Consider the following 21,543-nt stretch of genomic DNA (forward strand, 5'->3'; position numbering starts at 1 on the left):
CTGCTAATCTGTACAGAGCTTTTCCTTACTATCAAGCCTCTCAAGTTGCTATGAATCTACCCTAATAGTAGTCCTGTTTGACTTCCTTTATCTCTCTAATTATTCCACCTTCTACCTCCAACTTATCTCATCTTCTCTCCTCTGGGCTGAAGTTACACCACACACATTCCTACCAGTTTGTCTGTGATGGTGATGGTGTTTCAAAGGTGATGTATTACAGTGTAATGTTCCCTAATAAACTTCTGAGGCCTGCAGGACAGCAAACATGTCACAATAATTGTTCATTGATCTTTATAACGCTTTTAAATACAGTTTCACTTGTGTTTTAATGTTGTCTTAAATGTTCTGTCCTGAACATTTTCAGCCAGACTGAAAATCTCAATAACTGACCGTGGGTGTAAGAACAACTATAGTCAGCGTTATGTTCTGGGAGGTCAGGCTTCATGCGCTTTTTCAAACAATAAACCCTCAGAACTCTACTTTCACTGTACCAGAAGACAAGATGTGGTGCATTATAAAGTCAACGAAAAAAGGTCGATATGTTGCTAACATATTGCAAACTCACTATTGTGTGTGAATTAGTTGACAATCTGTGCATAGCTTTGATATTTTCTCCTTTCATCACTTCAGCCTGTCACACAGGAAACCTCAGAAAAAAAAACACAAGAGAAGCTTTTTGCAGAAGGAAAAATGGGCCTTACCTACATGTTTCAACTTTAAATGTGACCAAAAAATAATTAAAGATACAGCCATAATGATCATGTTTGTCGTGAATTGAGTTTTCCTGTGTTGTTATTTTAGGTTTCTGTGTCTAGTGAGTCTCTGTGTTGTCCTGTCATTTTGGTTCAGTCGTTTCCAGTTGCTACCAGCTCTGAGCTTTGTTTAGTCAGTTCATCTGTGCTGTCTGGATTTTTGGATTACTTCATCATTAAACAACCACCATTCACTACAACCTGGGTGTAGTGACTTACAGTAGCAAGTCATGACTTGCTACCGCACAAGTCATGACAGAAGGACCCAACCAAGCGTAACTAAGGTGAGGAATGCGAAAAGGAACATCAACATGGACCCAGCAAGTTGGGATGAATTCATTTCAACAATAAAAAACTATGTGGAGATTGTGGTGGAACCGTACTTCGCCCTCAGGCACATTGGGGTCGCCATCCGACTCCTCTTGGTGCAGGAGGGCTGGTCTGCCCATCTCTCGTACCTGGGGTTGGTGGAGCTGCAACTGGAGGCAGAGTGGGAACACCAGACAGCTTTAGTTTTCTTCCGCTCCACCACCCTAGCTCCAGCCACAGCTCTGCTCTCGTCTCCTGCGCCCGCCACACCTCCAGTTGCAGCCGCTGCAGACTCTGCTCCCCTCGCTCCCGGTGCTACAGACACTTTGCCTCTCACCGCCGGAGCTGTGGATACTACTCCTCTCGCCGGTGTGGTCTCAGCTCTCTCCGCCGAAGCGAACGCAGCGCCTCTTGCCGCCTCATTGGACTTGGCACCTTTCGCTGCCGCTGTGGATTCTTTGCCCCACGCTGCCAGCCTGCATCCAGCCACCGCTGTCTCCTCTTCTCCATCCACAGTCCCCATGGTCATGGGGTTCCAGGCGGCCAGGTTTTCACCTGGCTGACAGGCAGCAGGGCTGATGGCGTGACCTGCCCCTCTTAGTGGGTTATCTGCTCCTCCCTGTGGTCCTCCTGAGCTCCTGAACAAATCAGAATATATAAAATGCATCTCTGCCAAACTGAGCAGTAAATGCTGCAGGCAGAAAGAAAAAAATATATAAAAATTGTTTGTCTGATAATCAAAGTTTGCATACTGTTCTCCAGGATCTCCAGGATTAGAGGACTGATGTCTCAGCAGGATCTAGAGAAACTCATCCATGCGTTTATCTTTAGCCGTATTGATTACTGCAACAGCGTCTTCACAGGTCTGACTAACAAATCAATCCTCCAGCTGCAGCTGATCCAGAAGCTGCTGCTCGCGTTCTCACTAAAACCAGGAAGATAGAGCACATAACACCAGTTTTAAAGTCCCCACACTGGCTCCCTGTAGCTCAGAGGATTTATAATACTGTTAGTTTATAAATCACTGAACGGTTTAGCACCACAATACATTAAAGATCTGTTATTGCTGTACCAACCGTCTAGACCCCCAAGATCTTCTGGTTCTGGTTCTGCTCTGTATCCCCAGAACCAAACAAGGAGAAGCAGCATTCAGTTTCTATGCACCACAGATTTGGAACAAACTTCCAGAAAACTGTAAAACAGCTGAAACACTGGGTGCCTTTAAATCTCAACTTAAAACCCACCTGTTTAGAGTTGCTTATGGCTAAATTAGGATTAGAGTGTGGGTTTTGATGTCTTTGATGTTTTTACTGTTTTTATCTTTAGTTTTTATCTATTTATTAATTTCTTTCTCACTATTTACGTTTTAATGATGTAAAGCCCCCCTGAAAATGTCCCAGTTAAAAGACGTTTAAAGTCCTATGGGGTTTAGAGTCCCAGTTGACGGCGTTTCAACTTAAACCTAGAGGTTGGAGTCCTTGTCAAATGGCGTTTTTGACTAAAGTCCCAGAGGGTTAGAGCCCCAGTTAAGCGACAGTTAAATGATATTTAACTGAAGTCCTAAAAGGGGTTAGGGTTTTAATGTTTTTATCTTTTTTAATCTTTTTCAAAATGTCTTTCTCTTTCTCACTGTTTATTCAATGTCACATGCTGTTTTTATTTTAATTATGTGAAGCACTTTGAAATGCCTTGCTGCTGAAATGTGCTATACAAATAAAATTTGATTGATTGATATCAAAAGGGTTTCCCATCCTTGATGATGAACAGTTTGGGACATCACCTCCAAACATAAGAACATAATGGATCTGAATGGAAAGTTAAACTCTGTTCTTTTTGCAGAAACTGACATGAAAACCGAATCAATGAAGAAAACAATAAGGTATGAGGAGCTTTGGGAATATCAGAATGTCATCTGAGTCTGAAGTGGTTCTTTCTACCCTCAAATTCCTTCCTGCTGTATTCTGTGCTCCTGTGTTTTATTTTTGTTTCATTAAGTTAAACTCTAAAACCACATTGTTTTGGTTCCCAAGCAATGAGAAGAAACCTGATGCTCCAGCAGAAAACTTCACATGTGTTGAGATTCAAACACCGCCCCAGTCTGACCAGTCTGACCCAGCTCAACCCCAGTCTGACCAGTCTGACCCAGCTCAGGTATGAATTTACCATCAAAAATATTATTTGTATAACGTCTATGGTTATTGTTGCTGCATACATTTAAAGTATTTATGCATTACTTTATTTTCCCCTCTATTCTGTTCTGTCTGGTATTAAAGTTGGTTTGATCTGAAATATTTAAGTGTAAGAAAATATAAAAGCAATAGAAAAACTTTTTCAAAGCATCGTATTTTCCTTCTCGTTGCTTCTGATTCTCTGTCTCACTTTCCTTCTTGCTGTCTGGAAGGCTGCAGCATGCGCCCCTGCTGTTGTCAGCAGGAGTCAGCAGGACCTAATGATGTGCAAAGCAATGTGCATTGGTATTGCCTACTCATCCAACATTGGTGGCATCACCACACTGCCAGGAACCTCTCCAAATCTCATCTTCTCTGAGTATCTCAATCAGTGGGTGACCTACTTCATTATGTACATTACTCTTGGTTTGGGTATGAAAAAAGGAGAAACATAACAGGGTAAACCAGCAGTGTATGAATAAAAGTGTTAGTGAGACATTTAGGAAAGTATTAACATCACTATGAATTTTCATCCAAGTAGTGTTTGCATTCAAATGATCCACTCTTAATACTGTCTTCACCTTAAGGATTTACCCAGAATGCAACTGCATCAACTTTGGGAACTGGCTCCTGATGTGCCTTCCCATCAGTGTCATCATGCTCCTGCTCACATGGATCTGGCTGTACTGGTTGTTCCTTGGCTCAGAGTGAGTTTCAACACATCATTATGATCTTAACTCACATGTGGTTTTAAATCATGTAATCTAGCTCTGCTTTGTAATAATTAATAACTATTGACCCCTTTGCATGGTTTAATAAGATTTACTGTAATATCATTAGACATTTATATTCATCATTCTATGCTTCCATTTTCTAAAACGCTTATCCCTAGTGGGGTCACTCTCCACAGGTCGATGGGTGAGGCAGGGTCACCATGGGCAGGTTGCCAGTCCATTACAGGGCAGACATTTATATATTAAAAAAAAATAAAAACCCCAGTGTGATGTAATGCATTTTGAGTTGCTCTTGTGGAATTTTAGCTGTTCAAAATAATGTTCATTTGTTACTGTGTGGTCTGACCTGAGTTTTTACACAACTAATTGTGGTTAACCTCAGGCTGACCACTGTAATGTATGTACTTATTACTTTGACAGGTCATGTGGTTGTTAACCCATTTTATACTGAACAGTTAAGAAAAACAGCAACAAAAATAAATAGCAAAAAAAAAGCACAAACTCAGTAAAAAACATTTATTTGCTTAGTTCGGATTATGAAAATAAAAATAATCAGTCAATCAACTAAGTTTATTTGTACAGCACATTTCAGCAACAAGACAGTTCAAAGTGCTTTGCATGATAATGAAAACACAAAAACAGAAAGACGTAAAACACAAAGTCAACAATTGCTGGGTTTCAGACACTGACCCGGATGATGCGCGAAATTCAGATGGAGGGCCGGAAGGGGATTTCTCTGGTTCAAAACAAAGCAAAATTGATCACAACGATTATGCTAATGCCTTAAACAGGCTGGAACAGATGAGGCATCTCGAAAAAATATGCATATTTTTAGGATATGATCCGTATTATCTTGGTTAAAAAAAACACTTCCCTTATAATCTTGAGGATTTACCCGGTGTGGAGGCGATCCACATAACTATCTGGAGCTGCAGACCTCATATTATACCACAAGCCAGAAGAAAGCTTTCAAAAGCCTGGAGAATACAATCATTTACTTTCAAGTTGGGTCAATCATTTAGGATCAAAGGAAGCATTAAATGGCTGTCAACTTGTTTCTGTCGGGTGAGTAGTGAGTTGTGCTATTTTAAGTAATTAGTCATGATAAAGATGCTATCCTAACAACAAACTAACCCATGTTATTTCTGAGCTTGGATGTCCTGATAAATAATTTATTTAGCTTCTGTAAATCTAAATTCTTGCTGGAGTTGTATGTTAATGTTGAGTTATTGTACGACGCTGAATTCAGATCCAATGTAGATCAACTATTCGCACCAATCTACGGAAACCCCATGTTCGTGTCTGGCCAGTATAGTTCGTGGCCAGACACGAAGCATGTTGGGGAATAGTCACAACTCACAGTGACTGAATGGCAGGGTAGGTTACATTTAATTTATTTAGCTTTTTATTGTTTGTTTGTTTTATCATTAAAGTCCCACTGAATAAATATTAGATTTTATGTCCGGGACTCAGCACTGAGCTAGCTGCTAACAACGTTAGCACTCTGAGGACAACCACGCTAGGCATAAAAATAATATGTTGTGGAAGTCAGCAGAAAAAGACGAAAAAGTAATTTGAGTCTTGTTTTATTCTCAGTGTGTTCCAACAAAAACCAAAAATGGAATAAATAACAACCGTTGGTGTCTTCACGCCTCACCTTCTCCCCTTCACAATAAAAGCATACATTCTGATGTGAAATACATTGTATCCGCCACAATATCTTTCCTTACATATGAAAGCTCGTCTTTCAAAGTAACTGTCCAGTAAAATATCTGAAAATACAATTTAAATTAAAGCTCCAAGCAGCCTCGAACGGCCCTCACAGCTCAGCGCCGCTCTGGCCAATAGGCCAGAGTGATCACTATAATTACACAATTATAGTGATCTCGTTAAAACGAACAACAAATGACATAGAAATGTAATAAAACACAAAGATGCATAACATTTTACATGTTGATAATCAACAACTATTATGACTTGTCATAATGAAGACATTTTTGCCTAGGTTAATGTCAAGTATTCATAGCAAAGAAATTTTGAATAATGTCAACTTTGCATTAAACTGTCAATGACAACAGTCATAAATAGTCATGAAGACTTATTCATGTTCATGACAGGTGTTATGTCATGTTTATGACAGAGTCATGTCAATCTTATGCACACCCCTTCAAATAAAGTGTTACTGAAAAGTCACTGTTTGGAACACATGTCAAACTCAAGGCCTGTGAGCTAAATCTGGCCCACCATAGCTTTTTATGTGGCCCTCTAGATTCTAGACTTAACACTAAGTGTGCTTAAATATTATGTTATCAATCAAATCAATGTAGTTTTTATCTGTTTACTTCCAGATTATATCCATCAGTCCCTCCAATTTCTTGAGAATTATTGTAGAAATTCATGCAAAATCAACAAATCCTCACACTTTTTTGCACTAATGCATAGTTGGTACCAAACAGCTACCTCAACCTTAATATGATCTATACAGCAGGTAATAAAATATTTCCAATATTTTGCCAATATTTCCAAATTAGTACCACAAATGCTCTGATTTTAATTGTTTAAAAAATTACAAAAAGAATCCTGAGGGACTGAAAATATGTTCAATAATATTATTTAATTTCTGTCATGTTCCGTGTTTCTGTGTGTTTATTTTTGAGATTTTCTGTGTTTAGTCACGTTTTCCTGTGAGTCTCTGTCCTGTCCTCCTCGTTGATTGATCCCAGCTGTGTCTCGTTCCTGTGATTACCCTCCCAGTGTATTTAGTCTCACCTGTTGTCTGTGTTCCTTGTCGGATCCTCATCTTTGTTTGTGATTTGCTGCCACGCCTGTTTCTCCTGCCACACTCTCCAGTGGAACTGCCTAGTCCTGGATTGTGTTAGCTCGCATGTTAGTCCGTTTATCTGTTGCTACCGGTATTAGCTGTTGCTAACTCTGCCGTGCTGCCAGTTCTGGACTGTCGAGTCGTCTTTATTAAAACCATTATTTCACCTACATCCTGGGTCTCAGCATCTTCTCCTCACCTTACCACCACCCAACCTGACAATTTCAAATATTCATTGATGTTTTAACAGGTTCTCAACAAGGTTTTATCACTACATTCTGTCACAAACTGCCCTCTAAGAGGATTCATGATCTTGATTTGGCCCAAAATGAAAATGAGTTTGACACCCCTGGTTTAGAATGTAATAATAGATATTTCATTGGAAACAACGATATGTTGCCAGATGAAATAAGATCTGACTGTGATATACAAGCAATACACAGTTGCAAATATTAATAGCCTTCTGTGTAATTGCATCAATTATTTTGGGAAAGACTTCTAGTTTCTCTTTAATTTTTGTGAACAGCAAGAATTTGCAGGGCATTTATGACACAATAAAGATAACACTGAATAAGAAAAACTTTGTTTTTTTCTAAGCCTGGAAATTAAAGTACATTTTAGGGATTCAACTAGCACTCTTATTTCTTACATTTTGTAATTCCTAGTAGACATTTACACACTGTCTCCATAGCTTCACGTTCCTGTGGCAGTGTGATGGAGTGCAGTCTGGGAAAGAGAAAGCAGCAAGAAAAGTTATAGAGGAAGAATACAAGTCATTGGGAGCAATCAGGTGATTATTTGGTCACTCATTCAGTATACATTTTTTTGTATTACTAAGGCATGCTACATAAAGAATCCTTGCAGTTAATTACACGTTATTTCATCTATCTGTTATAATTGATTCTATCTATCCAGGCCTCAGGAGATCTTCACTGGCATGGTTTTCCTGCTGATGGTGTTGTTGTGGTTAACCAGATCTCCAGGTTTCATGCCTGGTTGGGCTTCTCTCTTCCCTCAGTGAGTGACATTTATTTGCATACCTTAATTCATATGTTCTATATATTTTTACACATGTATATTAAATCAAAAGTTCAGTCATACCTTGACTTGGTAAGTAGAAGGCAGCTACTTGTTTCTTGATCACATCTCACCTCTCAACCAAGCAGCATCTTCATTTGTGAACATTGTTGGAAGTAAAGCTGAGAAAATGCTGCAATTTCAGTCACTGTGTTCAGCTTCAGCTCCAACTGTCCAGCACCAGTGCAAGGTTTGATAATTCACAGCTCACAAATCATGGATGTGACTTGACTGCTCACACTGCACCTGTGTATGCATCCCATCTGACTCTTGAATTCATCCCACCAGGTGTTAATGGCAACAAAGCATCAAAGAAACAGTATGACACCATTACCTCACTGCAGATAAAGCACCCGGAAGCATTTTACATGGTTGAGGGAGAATTTAATCACAAAACTGATGGACACTGCTCGGTTTTTACCAACATTCTGGTCTGTGTGTACACTAACATTCACAGTGCATACAGAGCTCTTCCTTGCCACCATCTTGGCCTTTCCAACCACCCACATTTCTATCCTGGTGGTACCAGCATATCGTCTGCTGGTGAGATAGATAAAGCCAACGAAGAAGACAGTCACTGTGTGGCCCAGGGATGCAGCCTCTGTACTCCAGGACTGTTTTCAGTGCACAGACTGGCAGCTTTTCAGAGAGGCGGCTTCTTATGAGGGAGAGATGGACCTGGAGTGTCATAAGGGGTGGTTGTGGTGAGGATATGGACGCAGGCGGACCCAGGAGGTAAGTGAAAATTATGACTTTAATGATGGTCAAAGGCACGGAACAACAGAGAACTGTACGGGGAAAACAGGCATCACACGACACGGGGAAGCAGTCCAGAAATCAACGAAAAACAACCCATCAGGGTGGGCGGAGGGAAAGAGTCCACGAGGAACAAAAACAGAATTACTCAGTCCAAAAAAAAAAAAACACAACAGCAAAACAAAGACACGGTCAGGGCGGGACCTGCCGTGGACAGTCCGGCGGGCGACTCCGGTGCAGGAAGCGCAGTCCCGGAGGCGGGTCTGGCGGTCTCCGCCGCCGCAGCAGGAGGCGCTCAGGCCTGGGGCCGGCTGGAGGCCCTGGAAGGCCGGCAGAGGGGCCGGCCGGCAGGGAGCTCGGACGAAGCAGGCTCTGGAGGCGAGAGCTCTGACGGAGCGCTGGCTGCTGCAGGCTCTGGAGACGGAGGCTCGGGAGGCGGTGACGCCGCACCGGCGGCAGGTTCTGGTGGAGTCTCGCGGGGCTGCACACTGGCAGCAGACGGAGCAGACTCTGGGGGCTCGGACGGAGCAGACTCTGGAGGGCCGGCAGGACGGCCGGCGGGGAGCTCCTGGGGCTGCGCTCCGGCAGTGGACTCGGGGGGGGGGGGGCTCGGGCTCGTCCGCAAATTGAGGGGGCGGAGCCACAGGAAAATCTGGAAGCCCAGAGAACTCTGAGGGCTGCCCTCCAGCAGCGGGCACGGCGAACACTGGTGGTGGCGACAGCAGCCACCTGGGCGTGGGGATCGGCGGCAACGGGGCACCGGAAGCGGCGGGGACAGACGCCGCCTCGGCGCGGGCACCGGAGGCAGCTGCAGGTGAGGCCCAGGGTCCGGGACCTCCGACGGCACAGGGCGGCAATGTCGGCGGGGTCCGACCCCTGGTGGGCACAGCACCAACCGTGTTCCCCACCAAGGGTTAGATCTGGCGTCCATAATGATGGTTGCTTCTCTCACCGTAGTTGTGGTCGGATCCTTCTGTCATAAGCGGTGGTTGTGGTGAGGATATGGACGCAGGCGGACCCAGGAGGTAAGTGAAAATGATGACTTTAATGATGGTCAAAGGCACTGAACAACAGAGAACTGTACGGGGAAAACAGGCATCACATGACACGGGGAAGCAGGCAATACATGACAAGGATCCGACGAGAGACAAAGACAACAGGTGGGTTTAAATACACACGGGGTAATCAAGGGAATGAGACACCTGGGAAACAATCAACGGGGAAGACACAGAGACAGACTCACAGGGAACAGGACTACACAGAAAAAAACCTCAAAAATAAACACACAGAAACACGGATCACGACATGGAGTACACCTCTTTGGTTCTGGGGTTCATCTCCAAGTATACTGATGAAGTTGCCACCACCAAAAAAGTAACCTTTTACCAGATCTCACTGTGGTATACAGGTCACCACAGTCAGATGATTTGTTGTCACAGTCAAATGCAGGGGTGAGAGATGAAGTGAGAGCTCTTTTGAAAAGCTGTGGATCCTGCGATAAGGACAGGTGAGGCATCAGCACTCTGAGAGGCAAGGAAAGAACTGACTGCTGGCATCGTGAGGACCAAAGTCTCCACTGGGGAACTGGATTCTGGACTTCCTGACCAACAAACCTCAGACTGTAAGGATCCTCAACACCGTCTCCTCCTCCATCATCCTCAGGACAGGCTTGCTGCAAGGCTGCATGCTGAAAGCCCTCCTCTTCACTCTGCTGACGTGTGACTGCTCGGCAAGACACCCCAATTGGCATATAATTGCATTTGCTGACAACACAGTAATAGTGGATGCATCACGAACAGTGATGAGTCTAATTACAGAGAGGAGGTGGGACACCTGGTGCAGAGACAATAACCTCTGCATCAATGTGAAGAAGACCAAGGAGATGGAGGTGGATTTCAGAAGGGACAAGGATCCTCCTTCATCCCCTGTACATCAGAGGAGCAGCTGTGGAGGTGGTCTCCAGCTACAGGTACCTGTGTGTGCATATATCCAGTGACCTCGTCACCTGGAGTACTAATATCTCCCATCTCGTTGGGAAGGCCCACCAGCGTCTCTACTTCCTCAGGAAGCTGCAGAGAGCTGGACTTTGAACTGAGGAGCTTCTGTTGCTGTATGATGGAGAGTGTTCTCTGCACCTGCATCACCGCAGAGTCTTCCAGTGAGAGGAGTGCTCTGCAGAGAGTGGCTAAGGCTGCACAGAGGACTGGGGGGAGCAGCCTTCCATCTACCATGGTTCTCTACATATCACAATGCAGGAGGATGGCGTGCAACATCATGAAAGATTCCACCTATTGTTCGTTATGCTGCAATAGCCAGCCACACCCTATCCTCACCACTGACTGACTATTGACCAGTTCTCTATCTAACAGGTCCGGAAAATCCCTCAAAACCTGGGTCTTACCCTCTCATAGGTCCCCTGGGGATGTTCTGTTTAAACTGGCGGCGGAGAAAACTCGTCTAGCTCTAACTACCTTCAGATCCAGAAGTTACGGCCCTCTTCAGTTGAGAAACAGTCGCCAGAGTAGCCCTCACTGACGCTTAGTTTCAACAACCACTCCTGTTAACGGTAGCTTTTCTCCTTAAAATAACGGGCACTTGTTATCGGCTAGAATGGATTTAGTGACTTAGACATAAGTCCCAGGGCCATTATTTATTACTCACCAAAGGAAAGTACGAAGCCACCAAATTTCTAGAATCATGCATGTAGATTTTACTTAAAACCAGGAGAACTCTCAAGAATTAATGACTCAATTAATTTCAATGTCCACAACTTCTATTGCTATTTTATTATATATTTTATTAAGCAAGCTTTAGCAGGGGTATATGACAAGCAACTCAGTTAAGAAGAAATTATAAGATTTTAACTGGTAACAATCACAAATCATAATTTTAATCATACCCTATCTTCTTTCTTATCCCTAACCTATGTCACTACTCTCACTGAGCGAGGCTTTTAGGGGCAGGGCAACTCACACCCGTTGTTGGTTGATCTTGGCAGCCGATACTTTTAGTCGTCCTTGGTCAGAGTCTCTGTCCCGGTAGGGCAAAGTCCTCCTTCGGAGAAGCAGCAAAGCCGATCTGTCCAATTTCTTTTAGACGAACAGAATCTTCATCACTTAGTGACCTTTGTCTTTTCCCCAAGTCGGCTGCAGTTGAATAGAAATTGTAGGGTGGAGGCAGAGGAAACGGTCGGATTTCAGGGGCCAGGGCTGGGGCTGACGGATCTTGTCCTTCTTTGCGGCGAGAAGTCTCAACTTTTCCCTCGGTCCCAGGGTGTGGTCCTCTGCTGATCTTTCGCCTGCGTCTTCTTGTTGACTCTCCTTCAGCGCCGCGGACTAAGAACGGTTTCCTCCCCAGCTCGCTGGCTTTTAAACCCTCTTGGCCCACAGTTGTGTATGGGAGAGGTCTTATGACTAACCCTTCCCGATTATCTCATCGGAAAGCACTCGTCCTGCCCAAACCTTGCTCCACCCTAGATCTGGTAATGCACAAACCTCCCTCTTTTGCATCTGGCTGTTGCAACCTCTTTGCAACACTTCTCTTTTTTCTGTTGGTCATCTGGCAGTCATTACCTTTTTTGGCTATTTGTTCTGAGGCCTCCGCCCAGCCAGCTCCATGCTCGTGACATGACTCACTCTTCTATTTTCCTGTGCTCAACTCTACAATCTTCTTATAATGTACCATGAAACACAATTAACTCAAAACATAATCAATTTGTTTTACCATTATCTGAAATCGTGTATAACAACTAAGTTGTTACTGTTACCGCAGATCGTGAATACAGATTATGCATTTCAGTCATACATTACAGACATTGTGATTACAATACATCAATCATTTCAAACATTGTGATTACAATACATTAATCATTTCAACTATTACACAACTATGTCTTTTGTATTTCATTCCTTTAATCATTCCTAAATCAATACAAGATTACTGTTACTGCCCAGGCCTTTACCCTGCTTTCTGCGTGTACCTAGAGAGATCTCACAAGTCCATGCCAGTTTTCTTGACACCCCCTCCTTGAGATCGAACGGTGCGTCGCAGAAGACGAAAAGTCCGATCAAAATAATTCCAACACATCCCCACTGTGGATAGTCAGAATGTCTCTTTCGTAGCAGGTGACGGGCGAAGATGACGGTGTCCACGTGTCAACAACCTCGTACTCCGTCAGATTCGATGGCGGGGAGATCCAGGTTTCTGCATCTAGCACTTCATTCACTGTGGAGCTACACGGCTCAGATAAGTCGCATTGCTCCAACAGTGGTGGTGGAGGTGGAGTGGATTCGCCCACCTCCAAATCTGGCTGTGTGGCAGCTGGGAAACCACAGCATGCCTCCAACTCCTCAAGCAGATCCTGAAAATCCTTAGCAAACGAAGGAGACTGCATCTCACAAATGCAGGTGGTGGTGGAGTCTGTCTGACTCCCTTGTTCCGCGTGTGAGGCGAGAGGTATATCCTCAGTCTGGCATGCTTGGTGAGATGAACTGAGAAACTCAGCTTGGGTACCCTGGTCGTGAGTTGCAATGCTGGTCTGACATCCGACGTCCACGTACGTATCTGGAGATGCCGGGCAAACTGGTGGAATTGGATCACCCACCGCCACCACTTTGCCGTCCATAAGGTGCAGAGTGAAAAGGCACTGACGGGTGATCTGATTCTCCCAAAGCTTTTGAACAATGGGTAACACTCGGCCACTCTCCAAAGGCGACGTCTGAAGTGCGTCATCGGTCTGGCCCAACGCAGAGGTCCACACGACCTTATGGTCCCGTTCCAGGGATCTAGACGTAGAAGCCGCAATGTAAGGCAGGTCCTCCCGTCCATGGAGGCAGAGGATTGCCGTTACATTTTCAAGGTGTACGCAGTCGTGACACCAACGGGTAGACGATGCAACCCATATGAATCCAGAGGATTCTGCGGTCGTTCCACATCCCACGCAGCAGATCGGTGCCTGAAGAGAAACAGCAACCCAGGTAACTTTATAATTAGTAGTTATCGATTAGCTTTTACTCATAATGGGGAAAAGGGGTGAAAAAGCAATAGCAAGAGCATATAAAGGGAGCTGATCTAAACTCGTGTGCCTCTTTGAGCTGCTAGCCATGGGGAACGTATCACAGGGGGAACACTCTCTGACACTTGTGAGTCCTGATTCTGCCCAGAAGATGTGTCATGAAATATCGCCGCATGGGTCATAAACCACACAACGATGGGCAGAGTGGACGTCTTCTTCATCCAGTAGAGAATCACTAAAACTCCCCACCCTGTCGCCCAAATGGTCAAGATCGCCCATCTTCGGAGCCAACGGCGTTTGCCTTGACCTTTGATGGAGAAAGCCTGGTACGCCAGGTAGATGAGGATGGATGTCGCCAGAAGACCCTCGACGATGGCGGTGAGAATTTTCAGTGGTGCCGCACGGTTAGCATGGGTTCCTCCACAGACCAGCTCCATTATTAAGGCCGTCGTGTCAATGGTAAGCCAAAGACACGCCACAGCTCCTCTGCGCCAGTTGATGCGGGTTCGCCCCATCAGATAACAGACAAAAAGGGAAGGGGCATGCTCCCATCTTCGCATGAGGATGGGTCGTAGAAGGAGCTTCGCATATCCTTGGAGCACGACGAGCACTCTTAAGGGTTGCCCAATGGTCCAAGACCCGGTATGGCAGTAGACCACCCAGGAGAGGATGAACCCGACTTGTTCAAGGGTACTCACTTGGATTGGCTCAAAGGTTGGAGTGGTAGCAGAGGAGTTGGTCGTAGAGTTGGATGACATGATGTTCCCCTGGTAAGTTCTTGGTTTGAATCCGGTCTTGACAGCAGCTCTGACGAACGATGACTGGCTCGTCGGCACACAGCAGCGTCCCCTTATACCGATTCAGGCTCCTCCTTTAGGGGGAGGGGCTTGTGATCCCTCCCCTTGCAACGACAAAGTGCTTTTAGCCACACCTCTAGGACAACCTTGCCTACAATTAAGGCTACGGCTATGCCCAGGAGGCCCAACAAATATGGCCACAACATGCTCAAAGCGTTGAGCAACCAGTGCTCAACAATGGCAAGGCCCCCACCTACCACACTAGCGACTTCCTCCACTACAGTTGTTACGGTGGTTGTCAAGGTGGAGCCCAGGGTTTCATACCATCGACAGTCATGTTGTTGTAGGCCCGTCCCACACTTTTGCCAGATCTCCTTAGAGATATTACATGTAAGGTTGGAATAAAGGAGGTTAGGTCCCACCCAGTCAAATCCATGATCCACCACCCCATCACACAGACTCTGTCGGAACGCATGTCCTTCGGCTAGGGCGATGAGAGTGTCAGGGATAAAAGGAACTGGGAGGCCTAGGATGCTTTTGCGCTTCTGGAGGTGATATCCCAGAATTGCGTCCGTGCAGGTTCTTCCACTCACGAGTGCTCTCCTCCATTTGCCTTGAATTTTCCTCCATGTAACTTCTGATGCATGGGTTGCATACTCATCTGCATAGTGTTCCTTGCAGTGTTCACCCCAACCTCGAAGCTGGTGACAGGATTCCCTGGCCAGTCCAATAATACACTGCGTGTTATTACGCGTGCACGTCATGCGCCAAGGCCGTGGGACGACATAATTGTCAGGTCTCCAAAAAATCCCCGGCCAAATCACCCGGTCCTTGGAATAAACGGTGGCAATATACTGGTACTTGATCCAATAGTTGTCGGACTCCGTAAGGCAAGGTAAAACCCAGGCTTGTAGTTCCTCCTGTTGGAGTCCCCACCATTCCCAATCCCACGCTCGGTAGTAGTCCTCCCACCAAGCTCGGAGAACCAACTTGGCTGTAGGGAAGGTATTAGGATTGGGGCAATGATATTTCCAGGTGGAGTAAAAGGTGTTACTGGTTTGCCAAAGGTCGCATCGCGGAGAGGACAAAGTCTTCACCCAATCAGTGTCGTTAAGGCTATCAAAAATTCGTTTGGCTACACACTTGTCAATTTTTGCAAAGTGATCTTTCGGAGCATTCAGCAGATCATCTGGAGTTGGGAGAAGCTGTACACGCATGTCGGCCACATGTGGTCCTTTCAACCCGGCAGGGGAACGGACAGCCCCTTCTGGGAAATCTCCCTTGAAGTATACTTGTTTATTGATTACATAAGTCCATGGGAACGAGTCATTCAGCCAAGTTTCGATCTCCGTGCGCACTGCACTCAGACGAACCCATGAAAGTGTCCAATACTCTTTCAGCGCCAAAGCAATGTAATTTTGGCCGTTGCACATGTAATATTTGTTCCACAGGCATGGATTCAACAGATTAAACTTAGTTCTATAACACTCTTGCTCATCGAGCTGATACATGAACCGTTTAGGTCCTTGTCTAATTAAGAAGGCTGTAATATTTGTCCAGACCAGCCCAGGCAGCACTGTCGGTTGCGTTCGAGTGACGTTGCTGGCGTTCCTGTTCTTGAACAGCGTCGAGGTGTCCACTACCTCCTCTTCACAATTTAAATGATAATCTCCCCAGAACTCCCCTTTTGGGAGCCAAGCTTTGCAGCCTGAGGATCTATGCGGGGCCGAGTAAATTACCTCATTGTCCCAGTATCCTTGAAGCGGCAACGACTTTAGGGGTCGACAGGCCATGTTGCAGTGCCATTCGGGCATGCCTCGGTCCGGATGGATCCAGTTGCACCTGACGGTCCGACGTTCTTTCCGTTGCAGAATTCTTATCCAGCAGATTACTCCATCGTTGAGAAATTCATGGTTGTAGATTTCCCAGGTGCGGTTCAGTAGATTATCGATGGTGGAATCATTCAAACCATAAGCTCGGCTTTCCACATATTTTTTCCCATTGTCCTTGGCAAATTTCTGAGTCTGGTTCTGAATAGATGACCCGTTGTCCCATGGTACAAAGATGGAGATGGTACTCGTGTTCCAGCAATTGAAGGTAGCATATCTGGAACGAGCATAAGTGACTCTTGAATGCGTGAGATGCCAGGGCCCAACTCCGACGAAGTATAAGATTGTGATAAGGATAGATGCGGCAAACAGTAAAGCAAGTAGCGTAAGCAAAGTTTTTATGTACAGTGGGGCATCCGTTCTCGTGGTCTTTTTCCGTAGCAGGGGTCCGTCAGGGTTTTCCGAGTTATCATCGTCGTTAAAGTTAGCGCTATCTTCCGAATCCAGAGCATCTTCTAACAAATTCGTTCTGGTATACATACGTCTCAGACGTGTTTCTTCCATCCTGGTCTTCTTGTCATGAGGAGAGGATTAGCAACTCTCTGGGGTCCTTCGTATTGGGCTTGGTGCAGATCTTCTTCAAGGCTCTGGTGCGATGTTGAGCAGTGGTTCTCGTAGCCGCTCGTCTGGTGGCTCTCCCTTGCAGGAGGGAGTTATACACAGGAGAAGGGTAGGGTAGATTAGGTTCCAACCCCCTCCACACCCATTTCCAAAGGAACACCCTCCAGAAGTCAGGTTGAGGAAATGGGCCTTGGGCGGTGCCACCCCGTAGCTGGTCATCTTTCCAGGCCTCGTGTTTGTATCCTACTGATGTTGTTACTGAAACATATGTACATAATGATTGCCCATGCAATGTCAATCTTGTACGATACCCCCAAGACGTCGGAGTGAAGATCCTCTGATGAGGCGGATTGGGGTAAACTCTGTCTAATTCCAACCTCAGTGGGAGCCTGGTGTTGTTAAAGACATAATAGTCTGGGTTTGTTTCCATCTTCAGGACGACCTTCGCCATACCTGGAGAGGTAGTCCAGAGGATCATGCCATTTACCGAGAGTTCACAGTACTGCCCTTGTAATGGTTCCAAGTAATGGGGACCCCACCGAACCCGCGCTTCCTTCCCCTTAATCATCAGATAGACTGTATTGAAAATCCATGGAAGGTGTTGTGAACAGTCCGGTGAAATTCCATCATAGCTAGTCGCCTCGGGTGACATTTTTCCTTGCCAAATCGGGATTACTGAGGGGACAAAGTAATATGGTTTCTGCCATGGACGTGGCGATGCCTCCTCATTCTCCTCGACTTCTTTCACCTCACGGAGATCGGGGGGTCGAAGATAGGTAAGGTGCTTGAGGTAGTAAGCTTCTGTAAGCGGATAGGAGACAGTGAAATCTTCTCGTGGCATGTCCAATAAGATGGAACCATTTGGCAGTTTTAAGAAGGGCCCTTTTTTAGAGAACCCAGACCAGACTTCTGGGCCTACTTTGAATAATTTGCTTACAAAATATTTCTTCCCCTTTCGTTTTTTATCTTTTCTCTGACTTTTAGACTTGGTAACTCGGTCCCCTTCTTCCAGAGTGTCCTTTAATTCTGACTTTTCTTCCTCCATGCTGATGTGAGCGACTGCCAGGCGCTAGTCTTAAACTTCTTCTTGGGAGGTTCTAGTTCGACGGTGGCGTAAACCTTTTCCTCGTGCACCACCTTAACTGTTGCTCCTACTGAGTACACTCCTTTGTAAGGGATGGTGAGCATCTGCACTGACAGTTGAACTTTACGGGTGGTGCTAGGATCAGTGGGCGTTCTCACTCTGTGGGCCACGCCTCCTGGGACTTGGAATATTCCGTCGCGGAAATTGAGCTCCGCTGTTACTGTGTACAGGGCCGACTTTTCTTTGGGTCTTGCTGCATTGCTGCCCCACCCATCTATCTCTGTGGTGTAGTAATACAGGTCTGACGTGCGTACTCCCCTCTCCCTTGGTACGTCCGGTAGATCCGTCACCGGGATGGTGCAGTCGTTAATAACCTCTAAAATTAAGTGAGCCCAGGTGGTCAGCTCCCAGGGGCCCGTCCAGCCCCCATTAACAGCCTGTACTTTAGTCTCATCGGGGAGTAAGCTTAGCTCCTCAGCCATGGGGCGGTTGGTTTGAGGCCGATATACCCGGAAGACCACAGGGGAGTGCGTTGTACTCACTGGTGGGAACTGCAGCTGTGTTCGCCCGGGATCATAAGGCCAGGCAGAATGGACAGAGTCCCACAGGTAATCGTGTGGTCCCTCTTCCTTCCGCCAGATCCACTGTTCCCTCGCTGAGGAGTCCTCTGGGGTGTTGGGCGGAGCAGAAGGTCCTGAAAACCATTGAACCGATGGTATGGGGCTTCCATAAGTACACTGGACCCCTCCGTATGTTTGGAAGTACCGCAGCGAGCTGTAAAACCTCCTCACTTGCCAGCCTTCAGCTTCCCCCGACAGAGTCACCTCTCCTCCCTGGATCTGCTCGTTGCAGACAGAACAGCTGCTCAATTCTTCTCCGTCCCATAGACAGGTACATCTTCTTGGTTCCTCCTCCCGCCATCCCCACTGACTCACTAATACCAGCCGAGGCAGGTAACCCATCCGACAGCTTCCACATATCTGGACATTCATGACAGAGACCGGGGAGACGGGAAGGTGTTGCAGTCTACTGGCTATCGCTTCTTGTCGCCTGGGCTTGTCGCGACCTGGTCCCTCCCAAGTGATGGGGAGTTGGCTAATTGATAAACACACAGGGCAGCGGTTCTTCGCTTTGCTCCACACCAGCATTTCAGGATCTGCCGACAGGACTCCATTTTTGGCCCAATCCAATTTCTTCAGGGCTCGTCCTGCCCAAATCCCTGAAGTTGTTCTCCTGATCACAACCACCCCTTTCACGGTGGCCAGTCCGAGATAGGGTGGAACAAAACATGATTCACTGGCCATTTCACCGGCTTCTGCTTCTCTTTAGTCAGGAACTGGTTTGAGCTGTTCAACTCCTTGGATCCCTTTCTTCTCCAGCAGTACTGTGTTCCTATCCAGTACCTGCTTAACAGTGTCTCTTGTCTCAAACTTAGGCTTTACTGCTGCACTCACAGGTTGCTCTCTTGCTTTGACCCACACTTGTTGTCCCACTCTGAATGGTATCGTGGGCGTTGTCTCTTCCTTTTTGTCGCTGGAGCCCCGCCCCACTTCCTTCGTAGTGAACGGTCGTTGGTTGAGCTCCATTGAGGGGGCGGGCCTTTCTGCTCTGGTTCTGTCGTTTAGGGCCTGCCCTATTTCGACCGCCATGGTGCTCCAGTTTTTGTCGTTAGCATTCTTAGCTATCCAGCTCTTCACTAACCCAATGGCGCGCTCCACTACTCCATTGGCCTGGGGTGTATAGGGTGGCGAATACACCCTCATCACCCCATATTTTTGACACCATTGGTCAACCTGTGCATTACGGAAATGTGTTCCATTATCCGTCCGCAGCTCTTTCGGGATTCCCAGGGCACTGCACACTTGTTCCAGCATGCTGACAACACTGCTGCCATTCGCTTTTCTGGCTGCTTTTACGATCACGAATCCCGACATTGAGTCCACCAACACTAAAAGGTACTTCTCCCCCCTTTTTCCTGTTGTTCCCATGGGGCCTGCAACATCCATGCAGACTGAACCCCAGGGGATCATGCTCTTGATGGTTAAGCCCTCCAACCGTTGCCCTCGGCGACCTGCGTTGTATTTTCCACACACTTCACAGTCCCTCAGCACGCGTTGGACTTGTTTCACTGGGATCCAAAGTTCATGCTCCTCCAGCTCCTTACGGGTAGGTCGTACGCCTGCATGACCAAGGGCTTCATGCACACTCCGCACGACCTCATCCACGTACTCCTCTGGGACCTCCCTTCCTCTGGGAGTGCTGTCCCACTTCTCGATTCCGACAAAGACAATCTTCCTTTGTTGGACATAACAGTCCACCTCATCATTCCCACGCCAATGAGCTCCCTCATGCGTGTGCGCTCGTTGGTGCTCTACTTCGAGCTCCAGTTGCATTTTCAACTCCGCAATCTTTTTCCATAAATCTTTATGCGCCACCGGTTTACCTTTAGCTGTCTCAAAGCCATTTTCTTCCCAAATGGCTAAGTCTTCTTGAAGGGCTTGGGCACAGTAGTGACTGTCCGTCACTAACCTGGCTCTCTTGATCTTTCTTTTCCCTAGCTCCAGCAGTCCTTCCAGTATTGCTGTCACTTCCCCGGCTTGAGCACTACCGGGGGCCTTTCCTTTCTGTCGACATCTCTCTTTGCCGTCTTGTTTCAAAATGAAACCCCAGTAGGCCACTTGGTCGGACCCTTTCTTTGATCCATCGGTGTAGAGTGTCCATTCCGGTTGTCCTGGCTTCTCAGGTGTCTCCTGTTGCCGTTTCCTGTTGGTAGGTTGTGCTGGCCCGATTTCAAGCTCTGGGTCTAGCAGGATGTCTTCCCATCTCCCCCACCGTGCATTCGTTGCTTTGGTGCTTTCGACGGTACCTTTCCTCAGGTACTTGTGGACCTGGCTCTGTGTGATGACTTTAACTGGTTGTCCTTGTGCCAGATCCTTCAGTACACTCCAGTACCGAGCTAGCACTGCCAGTTCCTTCTCTTCTTGTGGGTACTTTTTCTCAACGGAGGTCAGGGTATAACTCCATAGTGTTACCAGTCCTCCGTTCTCATTACTCACTTTAATCATGGCATCGTCTTCTTCGCAGCTGATCTCCGCCACCAATCTATCTGACAAATTTCTCGGTTCAAGTCTCACTGCGGCCTGAATTGCCTTCTTCAGGTCCTCCAAATCTCGTTGGTTTGCCGCTGTCCAAACCCAGGGTTTCTTTCCTCCTTCTTCATTCTCCACACTTTTTTTCAGGCAGTTGTACAAAGGTCTGGCGTACTTCTGGTAGTTGGGTACATGATCTCTGACGTAGTTGCATAACCCTAATATCTTCTGAAGTTCGTTTTCTGACTGAGGGGGCTGAATGTTCATCATTTTCTCCCTATACCCATCTGAAAGTCCCAAGTCTGACGTGACCTGGAAACCCAGGTAATTCACTTGGAACTGTCCAAATTGGCACTTCTTCAGGTTCAGCTTCAGGCCCGCTTTTGTAAGGTTCTCAATCACCCTCTGCAGCCTCTCCAGATGTTCTTCCTCGGTGTCATCAGCGATAAAAACATCGTCTATGTATACAGTTGCTCCCACGTCCCCCAGTAC

General features: G+C 46.4%; 2 protein-coding genes across 2 annotated transcripts in view; one reads left to right on the forward strand and one right to left on the reverse strand.

The window, feature by feature from the left end:
- The window catches only part of slc13a1 (solute carrier family 13 member 1), a 59,826-nt gene that overhangs the window by 13,362 nt on the left and 24,921 nt on the right, over nucleotides 1-21,543 (forward strand). The window contains exons 6-11 of the mRNA XM_088006692.1: nucleotides 2,901-2,940; nucleotides 3,092-3,212; nucleotides 3,463-3,620; nucleotides 3,817-3,936; nucleotides 7,476-7,574; nucleotides 7,700-7,801. Of these exons, the coding sequence (XP_087862818.1) occupies nucleotides 2,901-2,940; nucleotides 3,092-3,212; nucleotides 3,463-3,620; nucleotides 3,817-3,936; nucleotides 7,476-7,574; nucleotides 7,700-7,801 (640 nt within the window). The remainder of the gene's footprint in view (nucleotides 1-2,900; nucleotides 2,941-3,091; nucleotides 3,213-3,462; nucleotides 3,621-3,816; nucleotides 3,937-7,475; nucleotides 7,575-7,699; nucleotides 7,802-21,543) is intronic.
- On the reverse strand, nucleotides 8,268-9,880 carry LOC148159561 (uncharacterized). The gene has a single exon (XM_088006693.1). The coding sequence runs from the start codon at nucleotides 9,546-9,548 to the stop codon at nucleotides 8,913-8,915; it is 636 nt and encodes a 211-aa protein (XP_087862819.1). The 5' UTR covers nucleotides 9,549-9,880; the 3' UTR covers nucleotides 8,268-8,912.

Source organism: Poecilia mexicana, unplaced genomic scaffold (genome assembly GCF_051168715.1).
Source record: "Poecilia mexicana isolate PSO_F unplaced genomic scaffold, ASM5116871v1 scaffold_6, whole genome shotgun sequence".
Classification (NCBI taxonomy): Eukaryota; Metazoa; Chordata; class Actinopteri; order Cyprinodontiformes; family Poeciliidae; genus Poecilia; species Poecilia mexicana.